We start from the raw sequence: 20684 nt of genomic DNA, 5'->3' as shown, positions 1-20684 counted from the left end.
AGCGTCCGGGGAAGATTCCCGCCGCCGGCCGGGGGCGGGGCGAGGCGCAGTGACGTCGGCGTGCGTCACGCGCATGCGGGCGGCCACGACGACGCCTCCTCCTGCCTCACGGTCGGGCCAATCCGACCGGCGCTCGGCACTGGGGGCGGGACGGCCTGGGTCCGGCTTGGCCTGCAGTGCGCCGAGGACGCCGCGCGAGCATGTACCGGCTGCTGATCCCGAGTCTGGGCCGAGGCCTCCTGCGGGCCGCGGGGCGGCGGTGCCGGGACTGCTCGGCGCGCCTGCTCCTGGGGTCGGCAGGAGGCCGTGCGCCTGAGGTGGGGGTGCCGGCATCCCGAGTCGCGCCGCTCGGCCGGGGCCCGGGCCTGCTGCCGCTGCTGGCAGGTGAGGGGCGCGGGCCGGGCGGGGCCGGCCGGGCGGGGACCGGGGCGCAGGCCGGGCCCGGTGACCTCAGAGCCCCTTCCTGCAGCGCTCGCCTGGTTCTCGAGGCCCGCTGCGGCAGAGGAGGAGGAGGAGGAGCGGCAGGGAGCGGGCGGGGCCGCCGCCGAGGGCGCGGTGGACGAGACCGAGGCCGAGATCATTCAGCTGCTGAAGCGAGCCAAGGTGAGGCGGCCTTTGTGAACGAGGCCTGTTGTTGGCTTTGTGGGTGCACGGTGCGCGCTCCAACTCCCGCAGGCCGGATGGAGGCTCCGAGGGTAGAATTGCCCGGAATTCGATGGGTCATGGCTGGGAGTGGGGGGGCGGGGTTGGCATCCGTCCAGGCTTGTCAGACCGCTGCAGTCTCCGGTGCAGATGGAGATGGCACCAGAGGCATCGCGCTTTTATCCAAGCAGAATTAGCGGAAATGTTTTTGTAGTTGTTTTTTTTGTTTGTTTGTTTTTTTTTTTTTTTTTTTATCAGGGAGCCAGCCAGGCCGAAAGGACTGGCATAGAGAATTGTGCACGTATGTAGCGTCCTGAAAACGCACCTCCGTGTTCGGTGCGCACGGTTTGGTTCCGATCTTTCTCATGTCTTCCGTTTCTCCACATTCCTTCCTGTTTTCTCCTCAGGTTAGCTTCTCTCTACCATTGGGCTCCCTACCGCCTCGAGGCTCACGACGTCTGAATTTGTATTCGTGTACTGCAGTGTGCAACCGACATCCCGTCTCCACTTTGAAGGCTCACCTACCTCTCAGACTTAACGTGCCCGGAGCTAGACTCTTGATCTTAGTGGCCTCCCTTGCACAGTCCTTCACCGTCTTCTCTTTGCTCACACCTACCCCGTTTTTCATCCTGGAAACCTCGTCATTGTTAAAACTCACAGACCTTACCACCGCCCCTTGGTACACTTACAGCCCAGCTACAAATCCCGTTGCCCCCAAATCTAAAATATTTCTGAAATCTGTCCCTTTTCTCTATCTCCTCTGGTATCACGCTGGCCTCATTGCCACAGTCTGCCGTCCAGTAGTTTTGCCCGCCCTGTTGCCCGCGTCTCCCTTGCAGTCTACTCTCCATGCAGCAGTCAGAATACCTTGTTTAAAAAATGTAAATTGGGTCATATTACCTTTTTTGAGTGACTTCCCACTGCATTCATGATAAAATCCAAGCTCCTTACCATGGCCTGCAAGACCTTGCATGACCTATGCCACCCTGCCTTCCCACCAATTTGGCAATAATCCCCTGGCTCATCCTTTTCCCTTCACATCTGTTTCCTTTCGTTTCTTGAATGGTTCTTGAAGACCATTCTCTTTAGCCCCTAGTGCCTTTGTTTATCCCCTGCTCTGTGGGTCATTTTCCCCCATAACTTTTCCCCATGATTCCTGGTTGACTCTTTCCTTCCTGCCTCAGTTTAACTGTCGCTTCCTTGGAAGGCTTCTCTGGCTCTCATTTAGAGGAGACTTCTTACTGTTCCTTCCCTTTACTTTTCTTCGTAGTTTTTATCATTAGTTGTAATTAAGCTTATTGGTTCCACAAGTGACTTCCAGCCTGTAGGAAGAGAAGAAAAAGATGTAGGGCAAGCAGCTTCCTTATAAAATATGATGACATTCCTTATAAAATTGCTCACATTCCTGCTGTCTGCATCTGTTGGCCAAATCTTTGTCGTGTGGCTGCACCTAGCTGCAAGAGAAGCTGACTGCTCTGTCACCATCGTAGATATAAATCCTGGTGTGTAGCTGGAGTTCAATAAATATTTGGAGAATTGAATGACTAGCTTTCTCCTGTGTGTTGGGACGTATAGCCATATCCACTTCTGTCTGGTAGTGCGTACATCTGCCTTCTTTACCTTTCATTTTCTGTTACTTTCTTTGTTTTCTCTTTTCAGTTGAGCATCATGAAAGATGAGCCAGAAGAGGCTGAGCTAATTTTACATGACGCTCTTCGTCTTGCCTATCAGAGCGATAACAGGAAGGCCATCACTTACACTTATGATTTGGTAACTTTTCTAACCAGTCTGAGCCACTGATGACAAAGGGCGGATCCAAGAGAAGGGTTGCTAGCTCTCCTGATTTACACTCCTGCCCTTCAGGATGTTGTAAAGCTCTTTGGTTTTTGTTTTTACTAAGTTTTCTTTCGGTTTCAAATGTTATTACCCTTGGGGTGTCACTTATACGAAGTCTAAATCCTAGACCGAAGATTAAATATTAGTATTTGTTTCTTCAGTGATGAATGGATCTAGATTTAGTTTGTCATCAACAAAGATTGGGCAGCTATTTGCACTCACACTATTGCTATACTTTGATGTTAGCAGATTAGTGACAAACCTTTCTCTTTGAACTGTTTTTTAATTTAGAGTGTGAAAGCAAAAGGGGGTTATTAGCTGAAAGGTTTTGAAATAAGTAGAACACAGTGCTCTAAACTGAAAACAATTTGTAATTTGCTTTCAGATGGCCAACTTGGCATTTATACGGGGTCAACTTGAAAATGTAAGTAAGTAAATCACTTTGTAGTATTTTGAATTTGTGAAGGGCTAGCTTCAAGGGACCTCTGTTAGTAAGGGTGCAGGTGAAGCTGCTATAACAAATAGGCCCCAAAATGGAGTGACTCAAACAAGAAGGTGTATTTCTTTTTAAAGCATTGTTCCATAGGTAGCTACACTAAAGAAGGGTGGGTACCTCTTCTCCATGAAGTGATCCAGAAGCCTGGGTTCTTATTTGTTTATTTATTTTGAAAGAGAGCATGCACATAAGCGGGGTAGGGACAGAGAGAATCTGCCCTGTCAGCACCGAGCCTGGCACGGCACTTGAACGCATCAACAGTGAGACCATGACCTGAGCCAAAATCAAGAATCAGGTGCTCAACCAACTGAGCCACCCAGTCGCCCCTGGGTTCCTTCTAAGATGTGTTCTCATCTGCATAGGTGAGCTGGCTCACCTCCAGCTGCCAGGAAGAAAGAAGAGGGAAGCGGCAGGCAGCTTCCTTATAAAATAGAATTTAGAAACTGTTTCTATTCCTTCTACCTGCATCTCTTGGCCAAAACTTCATCATATGACTGCACCTAGGCACAAAGGAGGCTGACCTGTTAAAACAGAGAAGATTCTATAACTAAAAAAGTGGGGGAGTGAATAATTAGGGGACAGGTTGCAGTCTCTGCCACAGGAGGTTTGGACGAAAGGTTAATTTCTGTAGTTTGTTTCTGCTCATCACAGAATAGTTTTTAAGGAGCCCAGAGGATGTGGGGTCTTGGTATTCTTGTCTGTTTTCCCATCACAAGGATATTTTTCTGTGTGTGTGTGTGTGTGTGTTGTGTTTTACAAGGGGTGACGCATCAGACTAATACTTAGAATCCAGTGTCATATAGATAGTGGGGCCCAAGTATAAAAGAAAAATCTTTTCCTTATGCTTTTAGGCGGAAAAACTTTTTAAAGCAACCATGAGTTACCTGCTTGGAGGGGGCATGCAACAGGTAAGAACATTGCCTGGGATTGGGCCCCAGCTGAAGCAGATTTCAAAATAGTTTTGCTTCCTGGAAACTCCACCCAGCCACCAACATGTGCTTTGGTGAAAAAAAAAGGTGGATTATTTTTTTTCCCCTTGGACCTGTATAGAAACTACCAGTCTTTCACTCATGCAAAAACATGGTTGCTGAGGAATTCAGTTGCCTAATTCCTCCAAAAGGATAAAGGCTATGGTTTTCAGGCCAAAGGCAGTCTAGACGTTGATCAGAAATAATCCAGTAGGAAATTTAACTTGTGAATTTTCTTCATTTTTCTTTCTCCCAACAGGAAGACAATGCGATAATTGAAATCTCTCTAAAGTTGGCCAGTATCTATGCTGCTCAAAATAGGTAAGTATAGTCAGAATCTAGGTGTGGCAGCCACCAGGGAGTTGGGCTGTAGGCAGATAACTTTAACCCCAGGATGTTGTATAATTTTCATTTACCTTCCAGTCATTTGGGTCTCAAAAACACTGGGTGTTACACTCAAAGCGTTGCCTCCCTCATCTTTGAAATCTTTAGTCTTTTCCAAGTTTTGCCCTGCTGTCTCCAGTAGCCTCTTGAATGGGACATACAGCCCTCATGCCTCTGGCTGCACTGTGACAAAGCTAATCAAGCGTTCTGTTCCTGCCTGAACTGGGAAGGGAAGTTACCATTAGAACTTTGGTTTAGCTCTTTCTAGAAGAGGAGGGAGTAACGTAAAAGCTTTTGGGGATAATATACTTGGAAGAAACCATCTTTGGATGGAAGTATCAACAAACCAGGAAATTAGACATAGTTGAATGATAAGGGGGTTGGCATGGGAGTGTCTCAGTGGCTAGTCCAGGAGACAGTGTTTTTAAAGCATGTAAAGGTGATCAGGTAGCTGGGTTTTAAGAAGGGGAAAGATCTAGGAGTGGAGAAGTGACCTCTGGATAAGTAGGATAGGAAATCAATGCTCATTTAAAAGTACTATGTGAGTTCTAAATCCTTATAAAGGAGAATCTTCACGCTTCACAGGAAAGGGTTTGGAAAATAATGTGGATGGGTGCCAGAGGTCTCAGGAACACTGATGAGTGAGGCCTGGTGCCTTTCATCCTGTCTAGGCGGAGTTCAAAGGAGAAATATCTAAGATGTAAGCAGAGAACTCCTCTAGAGAGTTAGATCTTGTAGAGTATATTTAAGGGAAGATCTAAGACTAGCTTTTCCTTGGGTTTTTAGCTGCTACAGTAGTTGGGTACCAGAAGTTTGGAATGACCTCACACCTAATGCTGTAATGAGTGCTTATTGAGGCCAGGGGCTCTGGCACAGGTCCCTGCTGCCCTGGTCACCAGCTCCTTCCTTCTCAGCAGAACCTGCATTTGGTTGGACACTAGATAGGCTAGAGCTTCTGAGGGCCTTTGACTTCAAGTCTTTGGAGGAGCTTTGAGGTTGGCCTGTGCTGGGGAACATTGCACCTGGGATCTGTCTCTTTTGGAGGAGTAACAAACAGGCCTGGATGTCGATGGGGTATGAACTTCTAGCATAAAAGAAGCCCACAGCCAATCCCATTGGAGAGTAAGATGAACTCCTGCTCTCGTACAGGCACAAGTGTATTAGTAGCCCCTGGTAATTAGCCTGTGAGTTCCTCTATACCCTTCTCAAAAGTATTTTTTCATTTAGTTTGATTAAGAGAAGCATGAGGCAGAAGATACATAACTAGACTTGGGGCTTAGGAATGCTGATAATAGTAGGGGGATTGTTAATAGGCATTTTACTCTGACTAGAAACATCTAGTGGGCAGCCTCCCCCTGCTCCATGTCATGGCTGGATAGGGTCCCTCCTGCCAAGGTTTGGGTCTGGAGAAACTTCTGAGAACAGAATACAACGTGGGGTCATCTGTTATCCCCTGGCAAAGCACTAGAGGAGAAGGGGCAATCTTTGTAGTGGTGCTTCGCCATAGCAGAAGGGCAAAAACCGGGGGTGAGCTTCTGGAAGGAGAAGGAATTTCTGTTGTGTTTGTGCATCTCTTTATAGAAACCAGCAGTTGACAGTTGGTTGTCTTTAGGTCAGTCTGCCTGACGTTTGGGTGTCCTCTCCAATTGATTCAGGGTCCAGGATTAGAGAAGGCTTAATGCCTTCTACTGCCATAATTAGGAATTCCATTTACATAAAAGAAGCTTTCATTGAAGACGTACAGGTTGGAAAGCTAATAAAGTTAATAAACCTCTCCAGAAGTTGCATGAGATCTGTAGTTAGAACCCTTGGTGCAGGGGGCCTTAGCCTCTGTTCATAATAGTATTACTTTGAGCGGGTGTAAGACTCCATTTCCCAAATGGAGAAACTGAGTCACTTGAAACTATTAGTGGGAGATGATGCTTCCCATCTTACACTTACTAACAATATTCAAACCCAAGCTGGGAGAATGAGAATAAAAGAGGAGTTTGTGAAAAGGTGAACAGCCGATTGCTGATCTTTGCTTTACAGACAGGAATTTGCTCTTGCTGGCTATGAATTCTGCATTTCAACCCTAGAGGAAAAAATTGAAAGAGAAAAGGAATTAGCAGAAGACATTTTGTCAGGTAGGGAGACCTGACTGTTTTCTGGACATTGCCTTTTTTGCCACAGAGCTTCATTGTTATATTGTGATAAAGGGAAAGGTATCTGAATTGGGGGAGGGCAAGTTATCCATTTGGGGAATTAAGTGGCAATTTTTAAGATCTCAGCAGAGGGTTTGGGATAAGATGTCTTGTTTAAATAACTTGACCTTGTTTGTTTGTTTGTTTAACCCTTCAGTGGTTCATTTATTTGTTGACTTTTATTGTATATGACCTCTGGAAAATTGGGGAGCAGAAAGGAGAGGTCTTTTTCTTTTCTCTTGGTTCAGCTACCAGTCACAATGCTAATTAATTACCTTTTGGTACCAGATATGTACGAAGTCATAAAAGATGAAGAGAAAACTGAGGTCTTTGCAGTTCATCCTCATTACGAGGGAAGAGCGTAAAGAACGATTTTAGGAACAAAATGGGATGGTCAGGAAGCTCTAGCTCTCGACCATTTGGGTTTCTTAATATGGTTTGAAATATTGGGAATTAGCAGATTCGACGCTGATTTCATAATTCTTACTTCACACATACTATGCCAAGAGCTACAAGATGCTTTAGAGAAAGAGCAGTTAACTCTTGTCCCTAAAGCAATAAATAGGACTTGAAAGGGTTACTTTTATTCAGTTGTCTTCCAGTTTTCTCTTAAACATAAACCAGTTTTTCTGTTCCACCACTGCACCGAAGCCACCCTTATCAAGGTTGCCAGTTCTCAAGCCTTACCTTCCCTACGCTGCTTATTAGCAGCTCTGACCCAGGTGATCATTGACTCCTACTGGACACGCTTTATTCGCTTGGCTTCTGGGACACCTTACCCATCACTCACCTTCCCCTTCGCCACCTCTAAAGTTAGCAGACCTTGGGGCTCACACCCTAGGAGATAACATATAGCCCCATACCTTTAAATATCAGTTATACATCTTCATCCCCAACTTACACATGGACTACAGACATGAACTGGGTAAGATTGTCTACCTGACATCTTGACCTGAATGTCTGCTGGTCAGTTCACACATAACATGTTTGAAATTGGTCTCCTGGTTTCTGCCACTCACAAACTTGCTTCTCTGCCAGTCAGCCCAGTCAGTAAATGGCACCACCATTCATTCACTTGCTTAGCCAAGAACCTAAGAATCACCTGTGATTCCTTCCTCATTCCTGATTGTATTTCATCAAGTTATCTTAGATCAGGCATCAAAATATATCCATATCAGACCATGTCTCATCCTCTTGCCCTACTGCTTTGGTGCCGGATATTATTGTTTCTTGCCCAAACACCTGTAAATAGTCTCCTCAAGAGTTTTCCTGCTTCCTTGCCTTACACAGTCTGTTATCCATACCACAGGCAGAGTGATCTTTTAAACCTCAGTGCCTTTGCATCACCTTTAGAATAAATTTCAGAATCCCTGCATGGACTTGTAAAGTCCTATATGATTTGACCCCTGCCTACTTCTACATCACCTACTGCTTCTCTCCCCCTTGCTCTTTCCACTTTGACCACACTGGTCCTGCTGTTCTGTACAAGCTCATTGCCATCTCAAGGCCTTTTCACTTATTCCCTCCACCTAGCCTGTTCTCCCATATCTTTGCGTGGCCATTCAGTTTTCTGCTCAGGTATCACTTCCTCAGGAGGCCTACCCTAACTAAAACAATCATCTCTTCCCACCTATCCTTTACTTTTCTTCCTCACACTTGAAGGTAGGAGTGTGTGTGTGTGTCCGTTGTGTGCTCATGTTTGTATGGCCACTAAAAGTATATTTTTGTTCCAAGTGTTTTTAGTATTTGTCTTCCCTAGCAAAGAAGGATAGAGATTTCAGCTGTTTTGTTCACTGCTAAATCCTTGGTACTAGAGCAGTGTCTGACATGTAATACAGGCTCAGCACTTGTTGAATGTAGGAACAGAAGACCAGATAGGCCCCAAGTAAAGTTTCAGTGTGGTGTAGAGGCTTTGAGGGAATTCACAAAAGATGTAAAGATGAGTCTAGCTATCAAATGATTCACTTTTGAACTATCTACACTCTTGCTGTCTTTCATTTGTAGAATTGACTATGGACAGTTCCTTAAAAGTTTCTGACTTCCAGAAATAATACCAGTGCATGTAAGACAATTTAGGAAAGCATTAGGAAGGAGGTGACAAAGATCATCTGTAATACTACAAAGAAGGAACTACTGTTTATTTTCTGGTGTATGTCTTTCCAGACCTGTTTTCCCCCCTGTGCTGTTTACATCTTAAGAAATAAGGGATCATACTGTATATGCTTTTTTTTTTTTTTTTTAACTTAGTAGTATATTGTGAAAACACTTTTTTCTAGGCACAGGAACTCTTGTTGGAAAGAGCAAACTAATTTCTGTTATAAACATGGTTTTTACATTTTACTAGTTACGCAATAAAGAAAATGTTACATTATTCTTAATCCTATTTTTTCTAAAGAAATATCACTCAATTATTTATTTATTTTTAAAATATATAGAGAGAGAGGTGGGGAGGGGCAGAGAGAGAGGGAGACCTAGAATCCCAAGCAGGCTCTGGGTTGCCTCTACAGAGCCGGATGTGGGGCCTAACTCATGAACTGTGAGATCATGACCTGAGCTGAAATCAAGAGTCGGAAGCTTAACCGACTGAGCCACCCAGGCACCCCTGTTATCACTCAGTTTTAAACAAAGTACATCCATTGTCAAATTTATGTGCTTTTTATTTACCTTACTAACTACCCCAAAAGCGTATTACTTAAGTTCATGTATAAACGTGGTCTAGGGTACTTATTTTGTTTCTCATATTATAAATATGTACGTAATTACGGAGGAAGTACGCATACAAAATTATGTGAAAACAGATTACTAAACAGTGTAGGAGGAGCCCACTTTTCTAGAATATGTAGATTAAATGTAGGTATAGAGCAGGACTGAATGATACCAAAATGTAGACAATGATTACTTCTGGTTGGTAGATTTATAGGGCATTTATGTCTTATGTGTGTTTTTCTGGATATTCTATAATTTTTTGGAACAACTTTTTAAATTACTCTTATCTATATAGTATCAAAAGTCAAAGGATGTTATAAGACTTAATTTAAAAACATTTCCTTGCCACACATCTTCCTAGGGTAATTTTCAACTCTTAACCAATTTCTTCTGGTATTTTCCTTCATATTTCTAAAATAACATATAAAACTATTTTTGTAATTAGTATTTTTAGACTGTTAGCTTACAGAAAAGGGAACATTTAGTGTAACTTTTGGTCGTGTCTATAATATTACGAATATATGAGTAGCGTTAGCTGTTGAGCCAAGTAATGTGATCATGTATTTGCATTTTCTTTTGTGTGAACAACTCTTTGTTTCCTCTGAAGTCAGTAGTTAACTGGATTTTTTCTGTTGCTTGTTTTTTATGTGTTTGACAAGTTCTTCTGTTAACCGTAGTATTTGCTCTGAATTCCTAAGGTTTTCTGGGGCTCTGGTACCTACTGGCTTACTTCTCCCTGGCCTAGCTGTTTGTAGCATTCAGTCCTGATCTTTCTGTCATGTGCTCAGTCACTTCCCACTTTTTTCTCTGCTTGTCACCGCCCACAATTTTTGATCTTTGTCATCTCTACTTTGCTTTTCCTTGTAACTTTCTATCTTTTTCATCCTTTTACATTGATTTTAGTGATGTTTTGGGAGGGAGGAGAGATAAATGAATGCATGTGTTCTGTCCAGAACGGTATGTCCTCGTGAAAGTGAGGTCTTCTGTTATGAAATAAGACAGATTCCGAGCACTGAAATTCCGGGTCAGAGGAGCACATTTTAAACTTGTTGGCGCATATTGCAAAATTGCCCTCAAAAGGACTGTATTAATTTACATTTTCAGGATCTGCTCATTTATTTGCTTTGTGACTTTGGTCAAATTAATTAATCCCTGTGTGCTTTTGATCCTCAGGATGGGGGTGAGAGCAGTACTCTCTCGTAGGGACCAGTAGGAAGACTGAATGAGTTAATATCCATAGAGCGCTTAGAACAATGTACACAGAGAGCAGCTACTCAAGTGTTAGCCATTGTTAGTTTTTATTATCGTGATAAGGCATTGTGCCACTTCTCCACAAAGCTCACTGATTTTTATAACCTTTGCCAGATTGGCGATATGGCAGTGATGCATTAACTACCATTTCTTTGATAAGCGATGGGGTTGATCTTTTATTGGTGCTGTTTTGTAAAAATATTAACTCTATCCTGTCAGGTTTTTTCTTCTCCCTTACTTGTGTCTATAGAGCTCAGAGCTTTGGGTTTTTTTGTTTAATTAAAAAAATGCATGAGGGGCACCTGGGTAGCTCAGTCAGCTAAGTGTCCAACTCTTGATTTCTGCTCAGGTCATGATCTCATGGTTCGTGAGTTTGAGCCCCACATTGGGCTCTGCGCTGGCAATGCGGAGCCTGCTTGGGATCCTCTCTCCCTCTCTCTCTGCCCCTCCCTTGCTCTCACCCTCTCTCGCTCTCAAAATATATAAACATACAAAAAAACTTTTTTTAAAGAAATGTGAAACTAAAATCTATATAGTTTAAGGAATAATGAATGAGAAGAACAGGCAGTGACCCACCTTTGCAGCCTGTGTGTGTTCGGCCCCAGCCCCATTCTCCTTCCCACCCCAGAGATACTATTCTGCTGAATCTCGTTTTGTTTTTGAGGGCTTCTTTTTAAAATTTATATAAATGAATCACACAGTATGACTTGCACTTGCCTGTGATCTTTTTGGAATTAGATCTGAATTTGTTTATGTGTATGTTTTTTGCTTTTATTAATTTAATTTAATTTTTTAAATGTTTGTTTATTTTGAGAGAGAGATCCAGGATCCCGAGCAGGCTCTGTGCCGTCAGCACAGACCCTGATGCAGGGCTCGAACTCAAACCAAGAGATCATGACCTGAGCCAAAATCAAGAGTCAAATGCATAACCGACTGAGCCATCCAGGCGCCCCTGCTTTCATGAATTTTGAATACATGTTGAGTAGCTATTCTAGGCCAGATATTGTAGGATTCAATAGAGGCAAGTGAGGCAGAAGTCCCTGCTTTTCTGGAGCTTAATGCTTAGGTATTTTTCAGCTTTGAAATCAGATATTCACTCATTTTTTAAAATTTATTTTTTCTTTATTTCTAAACAGGGTTAACATGTAACTTCTTAACATATTGGTGGTTAATTTGGGTGTGAAGTAGGTCACTACTTTCCTAAAGATGATAATCTATTGTCGTTACATACTTAACTATAAATTAGCATATGCTTGCGTTTCTTTTGGGGGTTTCCATTCGATTCATTCATCTGATGACTTTTATAACAGTATATGTTGCTTGAGTTATGTGGTAGCATACGTTTGAGTTACACAGTGAAACAGGTTTCACGCATGCTTCTTTGGTAAGATTTCCTCCCATTTTATTCTCAGTTTTTACATGCATTTTAGATCATTTTGTCAAATCCCCAAAATGCTTTGAGACTGAATTATCAGATTTGCATTATATTTTTCAGTGAGTTTGAGGAGATTGCCTTCTGAATAAGTTAGCATTTCACTGCAAATAGCACAGAATTTCAGTTACGCATTAAGGGCACTTACTCTCATGTAACTGGTAGTTCATCGAAAAGGGGCAGGCTGCTGAGTTACTTGACACACAGCTCATGGAAATCCTGAGGAAGGAGATTCTTTCCATCCCTCCTCACTCATTCTCAGTGTGTTTTGACTTTCTCTTCACGTTCCCACTGTGATTGAAAAGGGACTGTATTAGGTCCCAGGAACCTTATCCAGAAATGGCAACGTGCAGAAGAAAAGAAAACTTATTTGGTGTTCTTTTAGAATCAAGGTAATCTTTGCTAGAAGTTCCCAATTAGATTTACCCTTATTGCTCATTAGCTGGATTGGGTTACACGGCATTTCGAACCCAGTCCTTGACAGGAAATGTGGGATTACCATGATTCTCTAAAACTGACCAGGATCCATTCCTGTCAGAGGATGGATTCCACTCCGCCTGAATCGTGTGAGAAAAGAATGGATGCTGGAACAAACAGGAGCTGTGCTAGCGAGGGGAGTCACTCACTACACTGTCTCTGCAATACAGGGGCGTGTCAGAGGTATCGCGGGTTCGGTTCCAGACCACCGCCCTAAAGTGAATAGCACAATACAGCAGATCAAATGAGTTTTTGTTTCCTAGTGCATATAAAACTTACGTTTACAGTGTGCAATAGCATTATGTTTAAAAAATATACGTATCCGCCCAAAATGTATATACCCTAATTGAAAAACACTCTGTTGTTGAAACTTAACCATCATCTGAACTTTCAGGGAGTCGTCATCTTTCTGCTAGTGGAGGGTCTTTCTTCAGTGTGGATGGCTGCTGACTGATCAGGGTGGTGGTTGCTGAAGGTTGGGGTGGCTGTGGCAATTTTTTTTTTTTTTTAAATTTTTTAAAATTTATTTTTGAGAGAGAAACAGTGTGAGCAGGGAAGGGGCAGAGAGAGAGAGGGACACACAGAATCAGAAGCAGGCTCCAGGCTCTTGAGCTGTCAGCACAGAGCCCAACACAGGGCTTGAACCCACGGACTGGGAAATCATGATCTGAGCCTGAGCTGAAGTCAGATGCTTAACCGACTGAGCCACCCACATGCCCGTGGCAATTTCTTGAAAGCAGACAACAATGAAGTGTGCCACATTGATTGATTGATTCTTTAATGAATGATTTCTCTGTAGCATATGATGCTGTTTGATAGCATTTGACCCTCAGTAGAACTTCTTTCGAAATTGGAGTCAATCCTCTCAAACCCTGCTGCTGCTTTATCAACCGAGTTCATGTAATATTCTAAACCCTTTTTGTCATTTCAACAATCTTCACGACATCTTCACCAGAAGTAGATCTTATCTCAGGAAACCACTTCCTTTGCTCATCCATAAGAAGAAACTCCTCATCCGTTCAAGATTCATCCCGAGATTGCAGCCATTCAGTCATGTGTTCAAGCTCTACTTCTGACTCTAGCTGTCCTGCTGTTTCCACCCTGTCTGCCTCCACTGGAGTCTTGAACCCCTCAAAGTCATCTATAGACTTGGAATCAGCTTCTTCCAAACTCCTGTTAATATTGATTATTGGACCTCTTCCCATGAATCACAAATGTTCTTGATGCCACCTAGTATGGTGAATCCTTTCTGGAAGGTTTTCAATTTACTTTGCCCAATTTGAAAGTCAGAATTACTCCTTGATCCATGGTCTGCAGAATGGAGGTTGTGTTGGCAGGCATGAAAACAACATTAATCTCCCTGTACGTCTCCATCAGAGCTCTTGGGTGACCAGGTGCACTGTCAGTGAGCAGAATACTTTGAAAAGAAACTTTTCTTTTCCTGAGCAGTAGGTCTCAACAGTGAGCTTAAAATATCCAGTAAATCATGTTGTAAACAGATGTGCTTTTATCCAGGCTTTGTTGTTCCATTGTTAGGGCACATGCAGAGTAGATTTAGCATAATTCTTAAGGGCCCTAGGAGTTTGGGAGTGGCAAATGAGCATTGGCTTCGACATAAAATCACCAGCTGCATTAGCCCCTAGCAGGTGAGTCAACTGTCCTTTGAAGCTTTGAAGCCAAACGTTGGCTTCTCCTCATTAGCTATGAAAGTCCTAGATGGCATCTTCTTCCATTAGAAAGCTGTTTAATTTACACCGAAAACCTGTTATTTGGTATAGTGTATTAGTTATCTTTTTTTTTATTTATTTATTTTGAGAGCGTGTGCAAGTGCATGAGCAGGGGACGGGCAGAGAGAAGGAGAGAGAATCTCAGCAGGGATTCTGAGCGCGGAGCCCAACTTGGGGCTCGATCTCATGACTGAGAGATCACCACCTGAGCTGATACGATGCTTGACCGGCTGAGCCATCCAGGCACCCCATGTATTAATTGTCTTAAGATCTAGAATCTTCTGGATAACTTTCTGCAGCTTCTACATCAGCACTTGCTGCTTCACCTTGCACATTTATGTTATGGAGAGGCTTCTTTGCTTAAACCTCCCGAACCAACCCCTGCTAGTGTCAGACTTTCCTTCCGCACTTCCCCACCTCTCAGCCTTCACAGAACTGAAGAGCATTAGGGCCTTGCTCTGGATTAGGCTTTGGCTTCAGGGAACGTTGGGGCTGGTTTGACCTTCTATCCAGGCCACTAAGCCTTTCTCCACATCAGCAACAAGGCCGTTTCACTTTCTTGCCATTCGTGTGTTCCCCGGACTAGCACTTTTCCTTTCTCCTTTCCTTCAGGAGGAAAGGCCCAAGAGTTTGGCCGCTGTTTGGCCCAAGAGGCCATGCTTTCAGCCTGTCTCAGCTTCTGAGATGCTGAATCTTTTACAGGTTTTGATTTTAAATGAGGGACATGTGACTCTTCCTTTCATTTGAACACTTAGGGGCCATTGTAGGGTTATTAACTGGCCTGATTTCAATATTGTTGTGTCCCAGGGAATAGGGAGGCCCCAGGAGAGGCAGAGAGATGGGGGAACAGCCAGTAGGTGGTCAGTCAGAAACTAAACTCACCATCTGGTATGCACCGTCGTGGATGGATGCAGTTTGTGTGCCCCCCCAAATAATTACATACAAGGGTGACATCAAAGATCACTGATCAGCAATCACCATGACAAATATAATAATAATGAAAAAGTTTGAAATATTGTGAGAATTACCAAAATGTGACACAGCAACACGAAACTGTTGGAATAATGGCACCGATATATTTGGTCCATGCAGGGTTGCCACAAACCTTCAATTTGTAAAAAACGCACCATCTGCAAAGTGCAGTCAAGTGAAGTGTGATACAGTGAGGCATGCCTGTATGGAGTCTTTCCATTTAGGACCCTGGCATGACTCTTACAGGTTTTTTCATGTAGATGTGACGGGTATTTTGTTACATTAGTTTTCCAGTGGACACTTTACTACACCATTTGCTTTTCAGTTGATATTCTTATTTCTGGATGTATAATTTTACATTTACGAAATCATGGTGTTTCCTTTTAGATCTACTTCTGTGTTTCTCCCCATCCTTCTTAATCTTTTTTTTTTTTTAAGTTTATTTATTTTTGAGTGAGAGACCGAGAGAGCACAAGTGAGGGAGGGGCAGAGACAAGGAGAGATGGAATCTGAAGCAGGCTCCGTGCCATCAGCGTAGAGCCCAATGTGGGGCTTGAACCCACGAACTGTGAGATCACGACCTTAGCTGAAACCAAGAGTCGGACCCTCAACCCGCTGCACCACCCAGGCACCTCCTCCCCACCATTCTTGAATTTAGTTCATTGATTATGACCGCAGAACAACATTAAATAATAGTGGTGTTGGACAACTTTGTTTTATATTTAATTTGGTGCCAAATTATAAATAGATTTATTTATATATATCTAGAGCAAACCAGACTTGCTACTAATTGGTTGTTAAGTGTACTTTCAGGATAATATTTAATGCTGATATTTTATTTAGAACTTTACATATATTTTCTTATGTGAAATCCATAGTATATTTCTTGTGCTTGTCATCACAGGATTTTATTAATGTGGTAAAATGAGTTGGTATGCTTTCTCTATTTGCCATTCTGGAATAGGTATGGGATATCACATGGGAGTGATCTATTCCTGGTAGGATCCGGGAAACCATATGGGCCAGATCTACTTTAGAGGGGTTTCTCTGGCGTCTTGTTGTTCTTTCTTTGATTACTCATACATTTAAATTTCTTCCATTTTCTTGATTTGATTTCAGTGTCTAGGTCAGTGGCAATAACATGATGTTAATAAATATCTTGAGGGGCTCCTGGGTGGCTCAGTTGGTTGAGCTTCCGACTTTCGCTCAGATCATGATTTCACGGTTTGTGAGTTCAAGCCCTGTGTTGGACTCTGTGCTGACAGCTCGTAGCCTGGAGCCTACTTCTAGTTCTGGGTCTCCCTCTCTCTCTGCCCCTCCCCTACTTGCACTCTGTCTCTCTCTCTCAAAAACAACTAAGCATTAAAAAAATTTAGAAAAACATCTTGAATGGGGATTCCTGGCTGGCTCAGTTGGCAGAGCATGTGACTCTTGATCTCAGGGTGGAGAGTTCAAGCCCCACGTTCGGTGTGGAACCTATTTTAAAATAAATAAATAATTCAATTCAGTCTCTTGAATACATGGGTGAAAGAAGTTTGGAGGCCTATATTTTCCTAGAAGGAACTTTATGGAATTATATTAAAAAAAAATTTTTTTAATGTTTATTTTTGAGACACACACACACACAGAGTGCGAGTGGGGGAGGGTCAGAGAGAGAGGGAAACACAGAATCCTAAGCAGAGCCTGATGCGGGGCTTGAATTCAGAAACTGAGATCATGACCTGAGCCGAAGTCGGCCACCTAACTGACTGAGCCACCCAGGCGCCCTTATGGAGTTACATTTTTAAAGCACAAATGACAGTATTCTGTTATGAGATCATATTCCTTTCCTAATTCTTTTTTTTTTTTTTAAACGTTTATTTACTTTTGAGACAGAGACAGAGCATGAACGGGGAGGGTCAGAGAGAGAGGGAGACACAGAATCCGAAACTGGCTCCAGGCTCTGAACTGTCAGCACAGAGCCCGATGGGGAGGCTCGAACTCACGGACCACGGGATCATGATCTGAGCCGAAGTCGGACCCTTAACCGACTGAGCCACCCAGGCGCCCCTTCCTTCCCTAATTCTTAATTTCATGGATTTATTTTCTGTCTTCAAGAGGTTTTACACTGTTCCTTTCTCTTCCTCTCCTCAACCTGAAAGTTTCATTCATTTTCATAGTTTAGATAAAACACTTTGGGAAAGTGGAAGTCATTTTGGTCGTGTATTTGTTGTCATGAATGTTCAAAGTCTGGAGCCTGAGTTTGAATTCTGGCTCTCCCGCTTCTTCACAGTGTACCTGCAGACAGGTTATGTGACTTCTCTCCTCTGGGATCCTCATCAGTAAAACAGGAATAGCAGTAGAACCTAAGTCTACCGTGTAGAGTTGTTAGGGGAATTAGGGTGGCTAGCACTCATTAAGTACTTACTGTGGAAGAGTTTGCTGGACTGTGATGTACTTATTAAATAGTTTGGCTCCTCCGTATTGTGTTTACCACTCCCAATTTATGTAGGACCTTCCTGACTGTTGGTTTCTCCTTGGTGTATCTCTCCTGCTTGGGTTGGGTTTATTTTGTTCCTTTTCTAGTTTCTTAGGTGAAAGATTAGGTTGTTGATTTAAAGCTTTCTTTTCTAATACAGTATAGGTGTTTACAACTATAAATTTTCCTCTGCTGCTTTAGCTGCGTCCCATATATTTTGGTGTGTTGTGTTTTCATTTTCCTTTATCTCAAGGTATTTTCTAATTTTTGTGATTTCTTCTTTGATCCGTTGGGTATTTTGGAGCGTGTGGATTAATTTTCATACATTTATTTCCGCGATTTCCCTCTGTTGTTGATTAAGTTGATCCCATTGTGGTCAGAGAACATGCTTTGTATGATTTCAGTCCTTTTAATTTATTGAAACTAGTTTTAATGGCCCACTTTATGGTTGTCCTGGAGACTGTTGTATGTACATTTGAGAAGAATGCGCATTCCTTTATTGTAGGGTAGAATGTTCTGTGCATGTTGGGTAGATCTAGTTGGCATATAGTATTGTTCAAGTCCTATATCCTTGTTGATTTGGCTTTCTGGTTTTTTTCTTCATACATGTTTTTATTCCTGTTTAAGCAGTTCTAGATATGTATCTTCATTGTGAGTGATCCCTTCATCTGAAAAATGATTCTTTTTTTTTTTTTTTTTTTGTCCTACCTAAGATATTGTCATAAATTTTACTTCTACGTTTTGGCTATATCTTACTCTTAAACTTTCTCTAAGTCATTTTGTTTTTAGTGTGTCTTTTGTAGAAGACTGTGTTTGGATTTTTTTAAGCCTAATCTGAATGTCATTGTCTTATGATACAGAATCTCAAAGCGTATATAAAATTAGTATTGAGAGTGATACTTGTTTAATTTTTGCATTTTAAAAAATGCTTTCCGTTTTGTTACTTCTTTTGGTCTCAGGTCCCTCTTGGAGGGGTCTTTTCCTCACTCAACTTCCACTCACGGTTTGGAAGGAAGGCATACATACGTAGAGTTTTCAGGTTCAGGGTTTTCATAGGAATCAGTTCTATTAGGGGTAACCTAAAAATTTTATAAGATCTATTTGGCTCAGGAAGAAAATCGTTTTCAGTTTCTTCTATAAGATGAGATGAGTACAATTTAACATTCTTTTGTCTTTCCTTTTCCCCACTTGTTTTTTCTCGACAGTCTGGAATTTTGACTTACTGAGATTTATTGCAGATAATTCTGCAGCCAACTGCTTTGCCGGCTTTTGGAGATAGCCTGTTTTTTCCTGCCTGATTGCTTTGTAGCAGTTGGAAGTTTTATTAGCATAAGGTTAGGGGGCTTAGTCCCTTTCTGAACACTACCTAGTCTGTAATGAACCTTCATTTCTAAGATTCTACTCTCTTGAGCTGCTAGTACATCTTTGACTCCTGCTTTAATTCTGCTTGGTCTGGTCCTTTATTCAGGCATGTGATTTACCGATATACTAGCCTGTCTCTTCTCTATCCTTTATGTTTTCCCTCTACCTCAGTTTTCTTATCTGTATTTTGGGAATTTCTCCAGTGTATGTTCCATATTACTGTCTTACTATTCAGAAAAGTTCTGTGCCTGTCTTCTAAAAATTTTTTAAAGGTTTCAAGCAAAAATGAAGTGTAGCAACTTTAACAAATGCCTGTATACCTTCCCCTTAGCTTTGTCAAGTCTAAGTACTTTACCATGTGTGCTTCAGAATTCTTTTTTCTAATTTTAAACCCCGGTGGACTCTTACTGGTGTAGGTACTATTCTGAATTCAGTTTTGATCTTTATCATTCTTAGGCCTGTTTATTACACTTGCACGTATCAGTGAACAGTATATAGTGGGGCTAGTGTGTTTTTAAACTTTATATGAATGGTATCGTACTGAACACTTGTTTCTGCAGTTTTTCACACAACATTGAGATTTATCGATGTTGATACGACAGCATCAGTTTTCCTGTCACAAAGGCCTGTTTACTTGTCAAAGCACATGTCTGCTGGGGTTGCATCTGTCTAGAAGGGGTGACTCCCTCTAATTGGTCCATTGTGGCAGAGGGTGAGGGGTAAGGAGTGATACAGGCTAGAGATAGCCCTGATTGGTTCATTCCCTGCACTGTGGTCTAGTATCCCACTGGAGGAACATACTGTGGTTCTCAGTAGGTGGTCATGAAGCTTCTTCATGTTTTACTATGGAAAATAATACCTCTTTGACCATTCTGGGACCTGTGTCTCTGTGCCTGCCTGTCAGATACTCCCTAGGGTTCGTACCTAAGAGTGGAATTAAATTGCTTACCAATGTGGTTTGATTTCCTGCCCTGAAAATTGTCTCTTTATACCCTTTGCTTATTTTTTTTGAAGGGTTGTCTTTTTCTTAATGATCATAAGAGTTCTTTATGTATTTGAGCAAAATACTCAAATTTATATTTTGTAGGCTACATATCTTTTTGTGTCCTTGTCTTTTCACTTGAGGATATTTCACACTCAGAGATTAAAATTTGAATGTAATAGACTCTTTTGAGATTTCCTTTATAATTTGTGTCTTTTGTGTCTTGCTTAATAAAATACTTCTTTTAAGGTCAGAAAGACAGTCTCTTCTGAATATTTGGCTCTTTTACATTTAGTCTTCACGTAGACTTTTTAATATGATGTGAAGTAGTGATGGAGTTTTTCCTTCCTTCATGGGTAGGCTTGTAGCTCAGAACTATTGATCACCCCTTTTTCACTGGATCTGCGATGATGTCTCTATGTTGAGATTTCATAGATTCCTGGAGCGCCAGTGTCATTGAATTCTGTAATTTTTAGTTTCATTATGTCTTTTCCATCTTTAGTTCAGTACCTTTATGTATTTAATTCTTTCTTTTTATTTGATCACTCAGGCAGTCATCCAAAAAATTATTTATTGAATACCTATTATGTGCCAGACACATTACTAGGCACTGAGAGGCAGCTATAAATAAAAGAAAGTTGCTGCCTCCTGGAGCTTGATTTCTAGTGGAGGAAAAACACCATCATAAACACTATCAAGTACGGGCGCCTGGGTGGCTCAGATGGTTGAACATCCAACTCTTGATTTCAGCTCAGGTCATGATCCCAGGGTTGTGGGATCGAGCCCTGTATCGGGCTCTGTGCTGAGT

At 42.2% G+C, this 20684-nt stretch overlaps 1 protein-coding gene across 2 annotated transcripts in view; it reads left to right on the top strand.

Annotated features, from left to right (window-relative positions):
• Positions 1-53: 53 nt before the first annotated feature.
• TTC19 (tetratricopeptide repeat domain 19) overlaps positions 54-20684 on the top strand; it is a 40996-nt gene continuing 20365 nt past the window's right edge. For both annotated transcript variants that reach the window (XM_027047401.2, XM_053212410.1), the window contains exons 1-7: positions 54-384; positions 470-603; positions 2302-2412; positions 2864-2902; positions 3826-3882; positions 4202-4263; positions 6358-6452. In XM_027047401.2, coding sequence (XP_026903202.2) covers positions 201-384; positions 470-603; positions 2302-2412; positions 2864-2902; positions 3826-3882; positions 4202-4263; positions 6358-6452 — 682 coding nt within the window. In that variant the 5' untranslated portion in view covers positions 54-200. The remainder of the gene's footprint in view (positions 385-469; positions 604-2301; positions 2413-2863; positions 2903-3825; positions 3883-4201; positions 4264-6357; positions 6453-20684) is intronic.

Source organism: Acinonyx jubatus, chromosome E1 (assembly GCF_027475565.1).
Source record: "Acinonyx jubatus isolate Ajub_Pintada_27869175 chromosome E1, VMU_Ajub_asm_v1.0, whole genome shotgun sequence".
Classification (NCBI taxonomy): Eukaryota; Metazoa; Chordata; class Mammalia; order Carnivora; family Felidae; genus Acinonyx; species Acinonyx jubatus.
Note: the sequence above shows the minus strand (reverse complement) of the source record. Positions and strands in the feature narration are given on the sequence as shown.